The sequence below is a fragment of the Thermobia domestica genome, chromosome 10 (assembly GCF_964235325.1).
Source record: "Thermobia domestica chromosome 10, izTheDome1.hap1.1, whole genome shotgun sequence".
NCBI classification, from domain to species: domain Eukaryota; kingdom Metazoa; phylum Arthropoda; class Insecta; order Zygentoma; family Lepismatidae; genus Thermobia; species Thermobia domestica.
Genome location: NC_137463.1, coordinates 75,598,674 through 75,616,419, shown reverse-complemented (window position 1 = coordinate 75,616,419; position 17,746 = coordinate 75,598,674). Strand labels below are relative to the sequence as shown.

At 33.3% G+C, this 17,746-nt stretch overlaps 1 protein-coding gene across 7 annotated transcripts in view; it reads right to left on the bottom strand.

The window, feature by feature from the left end:
• Wdr62 (WD repeat domain 62) overlaps positions 1 to 17,746 on the bottom strand; it is a 439,571-nt gene that overhangs the window by 51,418 nt on the left and 370,407 nt on the right. For 5 of the 7 annotated variants that reach the window (XM_081728141.1, XM_081728142.1, XM_081728146.1 and 2 more), the window contains 7 exons: positions 14,271 to 14,405; positions 13,036 to 13,236; positions 11,102 to 11,370; positions 7,850 to 7,954; positions 5,851 to 6,038; positions 4,923 to 5,029; positions 63 to 137 (listed from right to left, as the gene is read on the bottom strand). In XM_081728141.1, the coding sequence (XP_081584267.1) occupies positions 63 to 137; positions 4,923 to 5,029; positions 5,851 to 6,038; positions 7,850 to 7,954; positions 11,102 to 11,370; positions 13,036 to 13,236; positions 14,271 to 14,405 (1,080 nt within the window). The remainder of the gene's footprint in view (positions 1 to 62; positions 138 to 4,922; positions 5,030 to 5,850; positions 6,039 to 7,849; positions 7,955 to 11,101; positions 11,371 to 13,035; positions 13,237 to 14,270; positions 14,406 to 17,746) is intronic. The other 2 variants (XM_081728144.1, XM_081728147.1) reach the window with 1 other exon arrangement.

The window sequence follows — 17,746 nt, the reverse complement described above, 5'->3', positions numbered from 1 at the left end:
TCTTTTAACAAACCTGAATTATATCTGAACAAAACTAAATAGTCATTATTCCAATATAGTACCTGGTATCTATTATTCTGAGTAATTTCCTCGTAGCTCTCTGGACAGGGTACGAAGTCAGTCCGACCTTCACCATCCTGCAATGTGTCACCACACGTCACATCAACAATCACACCCAACATAAAAGAATGCAGGAACCAGCACTCACACAAATTCCAAAGTGTTAATATTACAGCAACAAAAATATTAAAAAGCAAATTTTAAAAATTTTCTTCCACAGAATTTTATTTTTGTCTGTCTCATTGATACAAATTATACAATGCAATTCAAATCTCCGACCTCTTGAGTTTAAAATTAATAACCGAAAAATGCAATAATATTTAGGATGCTTGCAATATTTGTGAGAAATCCTAGAAAATGTTTACCTCCACTCGACAGTAGCGCCAAGTGACAGCACATGCGCTCGAGTTGGCGAGAAGTTGAGGACGAAGGAAGGCCAATCCACAGTAAGTCTTACCCAATAACAACGGTAGAAGCATATTTTGCAACAAAACCGCATGAACATTGCTACGATATCTTTCAGCAGCGGTTCCACGGTATTCCTATATCATAGAAAACAATATTGTATGTTGCAGTGAATAGTTTTCCCGAGAAAATGATTGCCGCGTACAATAGTTTCTAGTTTCTATTCTGTGGATTTTTATTTATTTATTTTTTTACGCAACTGTAGAGTTAGATACGTGGATTGAAACTGTCACTTCGTGGCTTTGCTTGGAGAAGATAAACGCTATTATTGGTTCCAATAGGACAGCGCAAAGAGCCACACATGTATGATAAGCATGGAGATGTTCTCGAATTCTTCCAAGACTGACTGATATCGAAAGATTTGCTACTTCACTACAAAATGAAACTTATAGTCAAATTGGCTTATTTCTTTCTAAATAACAAAGCAACATGTGTGTTTGATAATATGTGTTTTTGTTAGTAACTGTACTCTTGCTGCATCCATTCCCATATCGAATTCATGAAGTGAGTCAGGGATTCAAACTTCAGGGTTGCGTATGGTACTAAAGCTGTGAGACTACAAACTCAAATAAAATTCTGTGAAGAAATATGTTAGTGAGAACTGCCACAAGCTTGATGTTTACATGACTAAGATAGAGTATGCAGGGAAAAGCTAATCACAAAGCTTTAAATAAAATTAGAATCAAGGGAATGACATTAGAATGACACAAAGCTTAGATTTATAAACATTCTTTTAGATTACAGATTACGGGATGAACAAATGGTAAAGGACAATACATCAAGGTTACATGGCTCAAATGAACTAAACATATCTTTAGAAAAAATTGCCTTAGTCAATGCGAAACAAAAGCAATATCTGTATTATTTATGTAATAAAATTAAATAAATTCTTCTACAAATAGTCACTTGAGTCTACTCACTTTTTACCTCAATCTATAGATGACTGAGTAAATAATGTAGCTCACTATATATATGTAGGTATGTATGTATGTTTTAAATTAGTAATTTAATGTGCTTTACAGTGCTAACAGAAAAAGAAGCAGAAGCTGTAAAAAAATTTTTGCTAAAAATGCGAGCTGTTTAAATTTTAAAATTTCATTGATATTTACGAATTGCAGTTAATATGGTAAAAGCATTATATTTATTATTATTATTATTATTATTATTATTATTATTATTAATTATGTTGCATAAGTAAATAAAATATTTAAAAATAAGTTTTAGTTTCTATTATTATTTCATGGCAATGATTATTATATATGTTAATTTTCTAGTATTTTAAACAGGTTTCCTGGATCTCAAGTACTTTCTTTTACGGAGCTGAGTCACCCAGTTTAGGTCTCATCTTGGGTATGACATATATAATTGTCTTTCATGACTTCATGTTATAGATTTAATACGCGGAATCACGATATCTCAAAAAAATGGATCTCACTTACAATTGCTAATGAATGTCCCATCAGTTTTCAACTATCCAATTTAGAACACGTAATAACAAATGTATGCATTTCTCAAAATACTAATATGACCCTGCAATAACAAAAACACATTCTACCCTTGGCAATCAATCTGTACAAATTAATATGAAATAAGGTGCAATGTAATGTAATTGTTGGGAGAAATTCAAAGAAAAAATCCCCTGGATATCCTTTTGTTCCTAGAAAATTTAACTTTAAACTAGAGGTTAGGTTACAATATCATGCGTAGGCAAATCATGTTTCAAGCTACTGGACGTTGAATTTCATAAACAATTCTAGTACAAATCCAATTATTTTACACAAAAGATAATTTCAAACTGTACTTTAAAAAAGAAAGAAAAAAGTTGCTTGCTTATTGTAGCAGAGAAACACTTCTTTCGTCGAATATCCTCTCCTAAAACCATTCAGCGAACGCCTTTGCACAAAACCACATTTAAGGAAAAAAGATAAAATAATACGTTTTAACCTATTGTATTTTTATACTTGGATCATACACGAATTATTTACAGGAGCATATTAATTTCTCTCTTATCGTTTAACAAACATCTTTTAACATTATCAAGCAAATCAACCGTTAATACACTTATTCCTTTACAAGACAGGTGTTTTTTAAAGCTGCGAAGTCCAGTCCAATCATGTAGTGACTAATGCGAGTTGTAGTACATGTTCCATTTAAAACGCAAGTTGGAATTAGGTATAGGTTAACTTTTGAACGGAATAAGGTACACGTATAAATGATACACCACTTTTTAGCTTGATCCATGTAGATGTTTTTAAATATAAAAGCAGCTAAAGAAGTCGACGTGTGCACATGCAGTGTTGCCAGATGTAAGTGAAAGTGTGAAAAAAATATTTACAAAACATGGTAAATCGCATGTCACACATGTGCATGGACATGCAGCCCACAAATTTCAGCGCGGATTTATGGGTTGGATCGGTAGTTATCGTAGTCGAAGAAGAACGGTTCATTTTCACCATCAGCTTGTCCAGAATTCAGCCATTAATGGCGTACCCGCGAAAACGTAGTTTTTGAAGTTTTACGCTATGCACTAGCAACACTGCCTGTGTTATGTGCAACAGCATGTGTGCTTAGGTATTGTTTATCATATGGAATCATTGAAAACACTAAATAAAAACATTGAAAAAAAGTAGGAAAAAATAGCTTAACTTATATGCACCCTGCAATCCTGTAAGAAGAGGCTAAGTATAGGCAAAGGGAGAAGTAAACAGGCAAGCAATTCATCGTCTTACTTGGTGTGGTGTGTCAGAGGTAGGTTTATTACCATGAGGTACTTCACAGAGGAGAGGGTGCTTATTGTTGAACATTTTTTGAATGAAAGTCGTGTGCTAATGTGATAGCATTGTTTCAAGGAAAAATTCCAAATAGCGGTGTGCCGGAAATATCAACAATTCAGCGATTAGTAACAAAATTTCGTGAAACGGGATAAATCACGCAACAGACAACCGCATGTTCTTTGATGTGTTACACGAGCAACCATTTCATCCAGAGAAGATAGGTATGTGGTATGCAATTTTACAACGTCGAATAATTGGGCCTATTTCTTTCAACACTACGGTTGACATAATCACCCAATTTATTTCCATGCTTTGTACGTGATGAACGCGATTGTTGGCTACAACAAGACAGGGCTACATGTCACACGTCAAATTAAACTATGGATATGTTGACTGAGTTTGTCTGTGACAGAGTAGTAAGTAAAAATTTGTGGCCCAGTCGCTCCCCGGAGTTGACATCTCCAGACTTTTTCTTATGGAGATATTTATAGCACGGCCAACAAGAGATGGTCTCTGACGTTTCTTACCACATGCGGTGGGACAATGCAGCCCCTACTTTGATACCAGTGTTACCAACCACGATCACTCTGTCTTATACCATTAATTAAATTGCCACTACAGTTGCACCGAAAAAAAATCTTGACACGCGAGTAGTGGCAATGTCACTGCGAGCTGTCAGAGACGTTCTCTTACTGGACGCACTATAAAACAAATCGTGTATACAAATAACCCAAGGACTGTACAAGACCTGAAAGCCAACATTCGCAGAGCCATTGAGGAAATGAACCTGTCAACTCTCCGTGAAGTTGTTTCCAACATGCTAAGACGTGTGAATCTTTATTTGAACGAGAATGGCAGGCATTTTCAACATTACTACGTTTCCCTTCCTTCCACACAGGGTTGCAGAGTGCATGTAAGTTACGTTATTTTTCTTATTTTTTCAATGTTTTTATTTCGTGTTTACAATGATTTCATGTGATAAACAGTGCCTAAACACACATGCTGTTGCACCTAAACACAGGCAGTGTTGCCAGTGCGTAGCGTAAAACTTCAAAAACCACGTTTTCGCGGGCACGCCATTAATGGCTGAATTCTGGACAAGCTGATGGTGAAAATGAACCGTTCTTCTTCGACTACGATAACTATCAATCCAACCCACAAATCCGCTCTGAAATTTGTGGGCTGCATGTCCATGCACATTTGTGACGTGCGATTTACTCTGTTTTGATTTTTTTTTTTTAAATTTTCAGTAGCATTTGGCAACACTGCATGCACACATGTGGTCTTCATTAGCTGCTTTTCTGTTTAAAAATATCTATATGGATCAAGCTAAAAATTGGTGTATCATTTATATGTGTACCTCATTTCGTTCAAAAGTTAGCCTATACCTGATTCCAACTTGCGTTTTAAATGGGATACCCTGTATTTGTCTTTTCCTCAGTGATATATTTTTTAATTTCTTTTATAAATACATTAGTATCATACATTTATGTTTGAAATTTCTGTCATAGTTATTTATCTTTCGAGACATATTTCCTGTACAATTACAAAATTTAATATTGTCTCTTTGAAATCTATCATAAGTGTTTTTAAAAGAAGAAAAAATACATTTTTAAGTATTACCTGTTTCGATATTATTATAGTTTCTTTCCTGAAATCCGCGTACTGTCGTATTTCCGTTCCACTATCAATTGAACTGTCCTTTGAACCATCAGAATCGAGTCTCTTTTCTGAAATTTAAAAAAAAGGAATCGTATCTGTAAATTAAGCATATTAGAATAAATACTTATTTATGGAATTTTATTAGCTGCACATCAGACATTTCAATTTAGATTACAGAGTTTCCGCGTAATACTACAAAATACACAAGTCTATAGATCCCTATTTCCGATGTCTTAGTATTTTCTTGTTTCACATATACAATTGTATAGTGTGACCCAAAAGTCCCGTTACCCCATGTACTGGACTACAACAGACAAACTTATTATACCATATTGCGAGACTGGTTTGTCCCTCAACTACTAGCCGAAGGGCTTATCGACCGGGTTTGGTTTCAGCACGATGGAGCACTAGCATATGATTCGGTTTCCATGCGAAAATTTCTGAACGAAGTGTTTCATAACAGATGGATTGGACATAGTTTTCCACAGTTACCAACATCTCTGGACTGACCTCCGAGATGTCCCGAACTTTTATCATGTGATAATGGATTGTGGGGTTATATCAAACAGTAAGTTGTCATTATGCGTTACCACACAATTAGCGAGCTGAAGGAAGTTGTTCGGGATGCATTTTCCATGATTATTCGCGCAATACTGCGTAGAATTTCAGAGCGTACCTGGTGGTGCATAAATATTTGTTTCTAAAATGATGGTATCTACACAGACACACTGAATAAAATTATTATTTTCTCTCTTATCACATTGTATGTTTTCTTATCCATAACTTTACATCATAAAATACATAAATACATTGGGGTGTGACAGGGTTTTTGGATCAACCTGCATATCCACCGGATGTAGAAAAACAAATGAAAACTTTTGTTACTAACCTTGGTTTAAAGGAAATGGTATAATACTGTCACTGTCATACACAGATTTTACAGTAATACCTCCAGCATCAATTCGCTGCGCCCATCTTCCTTTCGGAAAATCAATCTGACGTCCTATACTGGTTGGAGGACTTACATTATCAGCTATTTGTTTCTTTGCCCACAATGGCAACTGACCCACACTAAACCTGAAATAAATCAATAATGTTTAGATGAAATGCATAAAATCAAATCCGATTCATATTAACTGTTTACATGTTTAGAATTTTAGAAGGAACGTACCACGAAGTACCTAAAAAATATATTTTTTCGATTATTAATTTTGAGAATCTCGCCATCTCCTTGGTCGTTCGTGATAGTTGCTACATGAGTATCCAATGGACTTACTACATGATCTCAAAAAACGGTGGCCCACTAACAAGTAATTCTCAGTATGTTCAGCACAGAATTTGATGCATGAATTGTAGTCTGCATCTTCCAGCAGGATTAATATTCAAATATTCACAATTATCAGTCACCTTGAGAAAACTTAAAAAAACTCAAGCATTCTTACTAGATACAAAATTTACAGTTCAGTTATATTGTGTACTACTAAGTCATGTCAAACAATCGTTACCAGATACTACAATAATATTTTTGTTATTTTGTAGGTGAAGGTCTGAAAAGACATACGTAATAACGAAGTTTAATAGGCAGCAGAAAAGTATGAAGTTGCATATAAATATTGTAAAACACTACTTTTTAATAAAGTTATTAATAATAAAATCCCAATTCTTGTCCAAATAAATGGAGTTCTGGTTCTTCTATAACAAGTTTCAGATGCATTTTCTTCTATAAGAGATGTCACTATACATAAATATTTTTTTCTGTAAAGTACCCTTTACAATATTCAAATGCAGCTCCATACTCTTTTCTGCATTTGAACTTGGTAGTTACTTTTTTTTTAAAAAAAGCTACAACTATAAAGAAAACATTTCAATGGTATTTGGCAACGACTGTTTTGGTTCGACGTAAGCTACTACACAATATGTCTGAACTGCAAATTTTGTGAATAGTTAAGAATGTTTGTGTAGTTTTAATAATATCACAATTGAAACATTTATCTTCAGATTTAAAGCTTATCTTTTGTTCTTATATTTTACACTGATTTATTTATTTATTTATCTCTTTCTGTCCCCCCCCCCCTTCGTGGCTGTATTTATGTCTACTTGCACCAAGCAAAATTGATTGCTTTATTTATATACATTTTTTCCCCCTTACATCATTTATCCTTAAAATTGCTATCCTTTTGTAATCTATAAAATTACCACCATAAACAGTATTTCAAAATTATATGTACTTGAATTCAAGGAAACATTTTAAAACGCTACAAGCTATTATATTCAAATACTGATGCAGTGTAAGCTGCTTAAGCTGATAACCATTGTGTCTGATAAGAACTGCTGAACTTACATAGGTGGTCAATTCACATAGTACTAATAATGTAATCTTATATGATTAAATCCTCACCTACAATGTGCCCTGAGAATTCTAAAAAGACTTACATTCCTAGCGTAATTTCATCAACCAACCCTGTTGCCTTCAACGACTAGTACGCAATGAAAAGCTTAGGTTTGTTTTCCCCCCAGCACATTAATAACTTACTGTAAATTTGTGTGGAAAAGACTAACTTGAATAAAATGTAAAAACCATACGTGAAGTTCTTCGTTACTGACTAGTCGTGGGACGCAACAGGATTGGTTGCCGCAATCATACTATGGATCTAGAAATCCTTTTTGGATTCCCACAGCACACTGTAAGAGAGTATTATTTAATCTTAACAAAATTGCCAGATGGTATCTCTGTTAAAGTAAGTTTGTGTGTTTGAATTATGAAATAACAGCAAACTTCGCTGCGGCTAATTTCACGTGTTAAGTACAATACACATTAGTCCTAAAATATGTTCTATATCAGTATTCTAACCTCAAACCATTCCTAGACGTCTATTTGTATCAATTACCTGTAATCAGGTTCATCCATGTTATTGGCATTAGGATCTAGCAATTCGGGAGGTGGTGGACCAAAATGCTCGTTGTCTATATGATTTCCATTCGGTATTGGAAGTCTGAAATAATTTAAAATTAAAAATTTAAGTCCGGCTATCTTCGAAATTTATACTCTTGAAGGTAAATATATTTTCCACTATTTACATTAATGGTAGATAATTATTTAACAAATAACATCAATCACTACTGTAAAAGTAATTTCCTACTGTCATTAATCAATTAAATGTGTATATGTATCCATAAGCAAGGTAACGGGCCTACTCGAAATTAACATCCTAAAGCCGCCCCTGCACTTTTAATATGAATAGAGGGATACAGGAGAAGACAGCACATATTCTTAGAGGATTCCAAGAATCGCTTCTTGCTATCTGTTATAATTTTTGCTCTATGTAGATAAGTATTTAAACTGCAAGTTGTATTAGATTTTTTGTAATTTTCGGTTTTAGTAGAGTTAAGAATGGAGATGAAGTGTACTTTTGGGAGATTTGATAGACTGCAGGAAACCGCTTCTAGCTATCTATTACAGTTTTTGTTCTATAGTGATCAACGTTAGAACTACAAATGGTTAATTTCTACCTCTTCCGGTTTGAATATCACTTTCATCATAGTTTCCTAACTTTGACCCTCTCCATCCTGGCCGAAACTGATGGTGACTCATCAAATAGTACTTGAGACTTTTCGTCTTCTAGACCGGCACACAGAGAAAAAGACAGGGTAAACATATAAAGAGGTCTTCGTAAACTTAGGCCCGTATTTAGGTAAGTGCTATTCTGTGTCCAAGCACAGGGCGGCAAAATGTTGTATTTCATTTAAGATTCACAATAAAGTAATATTTAAAACTAGCAACTCACAGAATGTCGCACAAGCGCGAGAAAATATGTTAATGTCTTTAATTCGCTCTAATTACAGTAGTTACTAATTAGGTAGCTTATCTGATTATATTTAAAAAGTCATCCTCTTCCACCCCATACTAAGAGGTGAGGACGAATTTGAACATCATGAAAATTGACCGTTGAACTCAGTGACCTTGAAAACTATGAATTCAACACTACTATTTGTTGTTTTGGATTACTTTTAAAATCTCGCCTCCTCCCTAGGGAGTGGAGTATGACTGAGATTGAATTGGATTAAAACTGTCACTATTCGTCTCAGCGACCCCAAAAACTATGAATTCAACTCTAATATTGGTCTTTTTTTATGTGAGTAACTTAAAACATAAGAAAACGAATATAAGAGATTTTTTTTGCAAATATTTTGGGAAGGTTTTTTTTTTAATTCGCGTAACCTAAAACATGAGAAAACGCATACAGGGAAAGAAGTTTCTGTGCAAATACTTTGGTCTTTTCGAGAAAACTAAACATATGAGAGAACGCATAGAGGAGAAAAACAATTTCTTTGCAAATACTCTGGGAAGAGCTTTTTCCTTATTCAAGTAATCTAAAACATATGAGAAATGCATACAGGAGAAAAAGTTTCTTTGCAAATACTTTGGGAGGTTTTATTATTATTATTATTATTATTATTATTATTATTATTATTATTATTATTATTATTATTATTATTATTATTTATTTATTTATTTATTTATTTATTTATTTATTTGGGTAATCTGAGAAAACGCAAACAGGAGAAAAACTTTTTTTTTTTTTTTTGCAAATACTTATGGAAGTTTTTTGTATTATTCAAGTAATCTAAAAAAAAAAGGAGAAAACAGTTTCTTTGTAAATACTTTAGTTTTTTTTTCAAATACTTTGGGAAGGTTTTTTTTTTTAAAATTATTTATTGTTCAAGTAACGTAAAATATGACAAAAGAAAATGCATACAGGAGAAAGAGTTTTTTTTGCAAACTCTTTGGAAAGAGTTTCTCTTATTCGTTCGAGTAGCTTAGAAACACATGAAAAAAATTCATTCTCATTATATAAATTAATATATTTTTTTTACATATAAAGTTTTATAAAATGCTTTTTACTAAACTCCTATAATCTTTAATTATGTGATAGGTTCAAAATAATGTCAAAAACACTAACTAGTGTGTTTTTTTTTTTAATTCCATATTTTACTATTACAATAATAAGAGTAAATATTTAAGAAATTCAATTATAATTCGAGTGAAATTATGAAACATAAAAATGATACAACTGTTGATTAAGAATTAATAGAATGCATTTTCTCTGGACTGTAAATTAAAACCTACATGAGTAAATTACATGCTAGTATTAAGAGAATGTGTCCACAATGCATGAGTGGTTAAGCTCGTTGCCTTGTAATCAAGAGGTCCCGGGTTTGATTCCCTTGGGACACAAGTGGTTTGGATACCAAGTTAAGCTGTAAATTCCATCCTTAGTCATCATCCCATGGAAGACAATGGCAAACTACCATGAGTTCATCTTGCACAGGAACCTTCGGGTCAAACACTACCTTCGGGCAGAATATTATCATAATCATCATTGAGAGAATTAGGTCATTTAAAATTACGTTGTAACTTTTGTAACGTGTAATACCTAAACTGTTTCTCAACAAGAGCTGGTATGTTTGCAAAATCACGGCTTGTTTCTTTGTTTGAGACCTAAGTTTATGCAAAGGGAAGGGGGCGGCAAATTATTTAGAGCACAGGGGCGCACAATATATAAATACGGGCCTGAGTAAACTCCTTAGAAATTGAAAGTATTTATGAACCAATGAACAGAAAATTATTGCAAATTACAACAACTATGTCTTCTTCAATTATAAATCAAATTTTAACATTTTTGTCCCGAAGGAACTTAAGAATCCCAAAAGGACAAATTAAATCCGAAAAATCCCACATGGACCCGAGGATGTTATAAAATAGAGGATCTGCCTATACAACAAAACCGTGAAGCCACACGTCACAGTTTCGCCACCCCTTCTCTGTCCGCTCCGCCCAATAAGATCGCAATGTTTTGAGCCAACATTCATAGCGGAAACAAGAGTAGCCAATCAGACTCGGTTGCTTTTTGGCTTCACTGCGTTAATAGGATGAAGATACATATAGGAAGATCCTTTATTTTGTAACATCCTTGCGTGGACCCAAGGTTTGTTTTTTCTTCTTTCTTTTTAATGGCTTCTTCAAATGCTAATTCTAATTCATGTTTTCTCAATCAAAAGAAAAACTGGAATATCGTCTTAAATTCGTCGTGAACTTTTTGAACAACATACTTTATACTTACAGCTATTTATAGAATTACCTGTTATCTTTGGCAGCTCGAGCGGCTTGTTGGGCTAATCTTGCATGCATTGTAACTGTCATATCATGAGGAATTCGCCAGATGAAGATGCAACCATCACCAGAAGCAGATATTAGATGCCGACAATCATTAGTGAATCTTAATCCAGTCACTAATTCTGAATGTCCAAACATAGTTGCCATGCATTCGCCTGAATAATAATCATATATACACAGCGTTTTATCAGTGCAACTAGTTGCAGTATAAATACCGCTGTTGTCCAGCACAACCTAAAAGAAAAAAACACATAATGAAGTTGTAAATTAAGACAGACGAAATACAATACATTCATAGGTAATTTAAAGAACGACATGGAGACTAGCTTAAAGACTGAAATTTACGCATTTTTAATCAAATTATTTTAAAAATGAGTTAAAACACTAACTTGTTATCTATAACAGTTTTTCTGAACTATTTTGGCAATAGCAAAGTGGTCGAAATCTTTAACAAAAATTGTTACAGATGCAATCAACATAATTAGTCTTTTCACTTATCTTTTTAATAACATAGCACGGGAAGATGACTTTCCTTACACAAATACATATAGTTATCAAAATAATGGAACCGTCCAAGTACTGGAACAAATAAATCTTCGAGAGTTAGTAACACTGAACATTCATGCAATGTGGCTGTCTTGTTTTGGGTAAAGTGAGTGTAAACAAGTCTCTGTAGTATAGTATAGTGTACGTGTATACCAGAAGTTGGTTGTGCACAAATGAGAGTCTCTAATTTTCAGAGAGGGCAAATTGTGGGTATAGGGTTAATTTCAGAAAATGTATTTAAGATTTCCAGTATATTAGGTATATTGAAAACAAAAATGTCGAGGGTAAAGATGGCATACAGAATTCATGGTAAGAGAAGAGGACTAGTGGGTGGAAAACAAGCTTAGATGACAGGACTAGTTGAACACTGAAGAGAATAGTAATAGATTTAAAATAAATAAATAAATAAATATTACTGATAAATAAATACTGTCTGCACAGCTCAACCAGCACCTAGAACGACTTACTTCTACTATCACGATATCTACGGATGGGTTGCGATTTCGAAACCCAACGCGGCAGCGCGAAAGAAAGAAAAATAAATAAATAAGTAAAATAATAATAATAATAATAATAATAATAATAATAATAATAATGGTACCGAGAATATAAAACATGGATTGCTGATCACAGAAAGAATAATATTAGGAATGCAAACTAGTTTTGAGATCCAAATTACTGACTTTAAATACGAAAATTCCGACTTCGAAATGGACAAATGCAAGCATTTTAAACAAGAAAGCTCTCTCTCTTGCTATTTACTGTAACAGAAATTGTAATAGGCTATATAGGTTTTATATTATATATAATTAGCCACCTCACTTTCCACTGAACAGATGTAAACATGTATTAAACTAGTTCGATTATTAGTAAAACTTGCACTATTTATATAATAATACCTATACTAAAATCTACTGATGAAAAACATATCAAGACTGTTTTTATCAAACTGTCAAAAAGTGTATAATAATACCGAATTTCAGATTGCCGTAATCTCATTTTTATTATGTAAAGAACTTGAAATAAGACGAAAAAGAAATCCATTACATTTGCTCAGGCCCATTTCTGCTGCTTCCATTTATTCTAGGTTTGAGTTACATTTACTGCACAGAGGAGTTACCTCCAATAAGAACACTTACACAAAATGCCAACGTTCGGGAGATCATTCATTCGGGGGTTCGTAAATATTTCACTGAACTGGCGAGGCGCACATATATATATAAAAATCGAAATGGATCATTGTATGTTGAAGATTCCCTGCAATAGTGTTACAAATGGCGTTATTTGACGTCTTATTATTTTTTATTACCACAAAGACAGTAGCAAAATTTACTGAAACATAAGAAATAGTACCTTGATGAGAGATCCATCTTCTCCAATAGAACCTTTGAAAGTTTTACTATGTTTTCCGCTATTAACATTGTATACCCTGATATTTCGATCTTGGCATGCAGTCAAGACATGTTTCTGACCAGAATCCACTTCCATATCGTACAAAGTTGTCTTCCCCGCAGCATTATGGCCTCTGGCAAATTGCCACTGATTTTGTGCATTCTGAAAAAAATATTATATATATTTAAATTATTACTACAGAAAAGAATAATGTGGACAAGCGAGGTACCAGATGAAAGACTGATAATGCGCTTTACTCATGTATATAACAGTTTCATAGTATACTCTGGAATAAATATGGATACATTCTTCAATTAATATATTAATATTAGTGAAACAGTTTACCTTAGAAGTCTTGAATTATTTCCTTATGAATCTTATTTCATTAAAAATCAAAACTAAATCTGGCTTGAATTATTTCCTTATGAATCTTATTTCATTAAAAATCAAAACTAAATCTGGATAACACAGCCTCAGCTAACAATGGAAGTAAACGTTCTACCACTAGCTTTAATCGCTGATAGCTGGATACTAGAATTCCGAAGAAATCTAATTATTATTTATTTATTTACTTTATTTTATTTATTTATTTATTTATTTTGTTACGATATTTGCAATACTGACTACTTATAATTTGGAAATGGTAGGCTGCCCAAGATGACTTAATTCCATTCTCGCAAGTTTCCTAATACATTTTAGTTCATTACTTCAGCAGATGTTCCCTGAAGCGAATAGTGGTTAGTAGATGTTTCTGGTTATCGGTAATATAGACTAGATCTAAGCTAAAACTTAATAGTCCTTAGAGGACCAGAGCCTACCAGCCGGTTTGTGGCACTCATGCTTATAGAATGTAATCACAAGCAGTTGACTGGTTATTCTGAATACCACTACTAGAGGTTATTTCCATTAATAAAATGAAATATTGCAGTGAAAGGACATAATTCAACGCTTTCACGGTGAATGTTTTATTAGTTCTAATGTAAAAAGTGTTACCATGCAGTCTTTTAACTTTTTATAATATATCAGTCTCGAAAATAAGGAAAATACTGTATAAATATCTCCAAAAACTTCAATACTGACAAAAAACAGCATTATTAAAATTATATCTGAATTGTTATCGTACTAGAATTACACTTAGAAAACTTTGGAAAATTACAGTTAGCATTATACATCACCATTCACATATAAATACTTACACACTGTAACTGTCTGAATATTATCGACTTGTCAGCTCCACAGGATACCATTTGTAATTGTCCATGAGTATTGAGAAATCGTACAGCTGTTATTGACGATGAATGATCATCCAGTGTTTGAAGGAAATTGTATTCCTGTAAACAGAAGAGAAGTTTATGCATCTAGTATACAAAACAATCAGCAGCGTCTGTACATATAAAAATGTATGTAACGATGTTTGTCCGCGGACCTTTCTTAGACCGATGCACAGATTTTGGTGATTTTTCATGGGTGGATCGTGGCCTAGACATGTTACTGTTTTAAAATTTGTATCCTATGACGGTCAAAATCTATGTGAAAAACTGAGGGTATCTTACGATCCTGTCAACTTAGGAAAACAGCAAATATTCATTAGTGTACCTTAAGCGTTAATACGGTGTGGTGACTTGGGTTTTTATCGTTAGATAACAACCTCATCAATGGAATTTCTTAAAAGGTTGGACGATATTGAATTCACACAGGGTTATTATGAACAGGATAAGGAAACATGCCATACATTATATGACAATGTGACCTTCATTGTTGGTTTATATTATATATATATATACACAAAAGGGTTATTTCAAAGCAGTTATGACCTCGAGGTCTCTAGACCTGACTTTCCTCTACTGGGCTACCTGAATCGATGTGTGTACAGAAATAATCCAACCACCCTGGAAATGTTGAAGAGAACATCACGATTAAAACTGCGAACATTAGCCAGGAAACATTACGTTTGACAGCCGTTAACACGAAACGACGTGTTCGAGTTCATTTACAGGAATAAGGCGGAATTGTCTACATTTTCTCTAAAGGTCAGATGTTATGTGCTTTCTTTCGTTTCATTAATGATAATGTAATTTAATAATTTTACGTTTTATGCGTATTACCACTAACATTTACTTTTAACTTCATTCATTCTTCAATCCCCCTTCAAAAATTTAAAAGTATATTCCAATTCTAGGATACACTGGTGGATATTTGGTGTTTTCTTGAGACGTTGCCTGGATTACCCAGGATGAATTGAAACTTATAAATATAATCCCATAAATTTCGCGTCCGTTCTTGATCATTTGCCACAAACCACATGGAAGTAAGACTTGAGTTAAAAATTCTATAAACAAATGATATTCGTCAGTTAAAAAAACAAACTATATGCTATGAAATAATGTGCATATCAATAATAGAGATGCAAAAAAGCCGGCTTTTTTGAATCGATGGTTTTTTTCACATAAAAAGCCGGCTTTTTTTGGGAAAAAAAACGAGAATTTTGGAAATTTTGGCTTTTTTCAACTTCATGATTTTTCTATCTAAATAGCTTTCGTATAGTATATTCTATAGTTAGATAAGAATTCCATGACCTGAATGTGATATTTCGCTCTGAAATTCACCATCAAGATGGATGGAGCACATGTTTTACGAATTAAAGCTAACATGAAGAATGTAGTATTTGAGGGTAATTTTAGAGGCTATTTAACTTTATTTTAACTTTTGAGTTATCGACATCTTTTTTCTTCTCTAGTTTGTCATCCGTGTTTCATTTCTAAGAGCTTTTAGTATTCTAGCTTCTAGCGCAAAAGTTAAACTTGTCCGTTTTTCTATTTATCCGTCAAAGTGTACGTTTTTCAATATATCCGTCAAACCGTACTTCACGTTTCTGTTATACTGTAGCTGTGAAGTGATTTAGCAATAATTTTCCGGACACAACCTTGAATACCAATTTATACAAATAATCAGTAGCGGATTTAGAAAAGTACTTTAGGAGGGGTTTTTCTGATAGTTTCGTTTCCTAAAAAGTCCTAATTTTATTTGGGAAGTGCTTGAAGTTTATGAGTACAGGCATAACTAATATTTCGTTTCGTTTATATGTTTAGCAATAATCTTCCGGATACAACTTTAAAAATCATTTTATACTGAGAATCCGTGGCGGATTTAGAAAAGTATTTTGGGAAGGCTTTCTTACTAATGTTTAGTTTTTTTAAACATTCGTATTTTTTATTTGACGGGAGCTTAAAGTATATGAGTAAAGGCATAAATAATAGATATTTCGTTTGTTGCAGACATTCCGTAACTTTGGGGAACGGGCTTCAGTCCAAAACACCGCCTCCTTAACCTTCGCAAAACCGTCACTGCTGGTAATTAGTAATAATAACGATTTAAAGACAATAAAAAAGGAAGTCGCCCAACTCACAGTACACGCACTATTTCTACATTCACAGATGGAATGAAGAAAAGCTTTGTCAGAATGGTCGAATGCTGGTTGAATCCCGGACTTCCCGATAGAAGCGCAAAAGCTAATCACTCAGTCATGTTTGTTGTGCAGTTGTATTTAGCTTAACTTAAATATATTCCGTAGTCTTTTTTTTTTTTTTTTTTTTTTTTTTTTTTTTTTTTTTTTTTTTTTGTGGGGGAGTTCCGTAATGATATGTTGAATCTCTCTTGTTAAAAATTCAGAAAACTTGAGGATTGGGTAAACTGTGATGGTGGTTCTATAAAACTTAACTGTAGAATTTCAAGAATATACAGCACCAAAAGCTCTAGATGTGCAGCCTTTAAGTGTATCATATAAATCTAAGTATTTCTCTTATGTTTTATTTTAATTTTATTTTGTTTCAAAAAGAGGGTATGGAATATTTTGAAGTAAAAATACTACATACTATTTTGCTAGTTATTTGTGTATTCTTTTAAAAGAAGTGTTTACTTTTAGGGTTGGCTGGTTTACACCAACTTTTTTTTTTTTTAATAACTGGTTTAAACCACAAAAATAAAAAGAATGAAAAATTCGAATCGTGTGAACTTCATGGTGACGTTTTCAGATATCAAACCACCTACAATAGTTTTATTTCCCTTTCACCTTTTAATCAAGGTGTCCCATGTTCAATTCTCGGTCGAACCACAAACCTTCTTTCATGCGTAACCTAAGTAGCGGTTCGGATGTCAGTTTAAGCGAAAGTCTTCTCCTTGATAACCTCGGTATTTCGTAAGGATGTTAAGCCTAAATATACGAAACAAACCAAATTGTATATTTCTGCATGCCTAAATGCGTGTTGTTTTATAAAGAAGCCAATATTGCTTAAATATATTGATAGAAATTGGCAAAATTTATCGATTGCCTACGTAGCTTCCAACATTAGCTTGGATTGGACTTTCAATGATATCTACGTACCGGTACTAAATTTGTAATTTAATACCTCAGTTTTAGCGTACTGATTATGGTGCGTTGACCTTTAAATTTTACATGCAAAGCAATAACAGGATTTTCCCGTTATTGTCTTACATTTCAAGTAATGACGGGATTTTCCCAATGACTAGGGCGGGAGATTTTCAACTTAAGAAATTTACTGACCGCACTTCTTTAAGCTTATGGGAGTTCTTCCGGCATAACCCACCTGTTGCATAATAACATCAAGGCGAAACAAACTTATTTCTGTGAATATGTAATATAAATACATAAAGC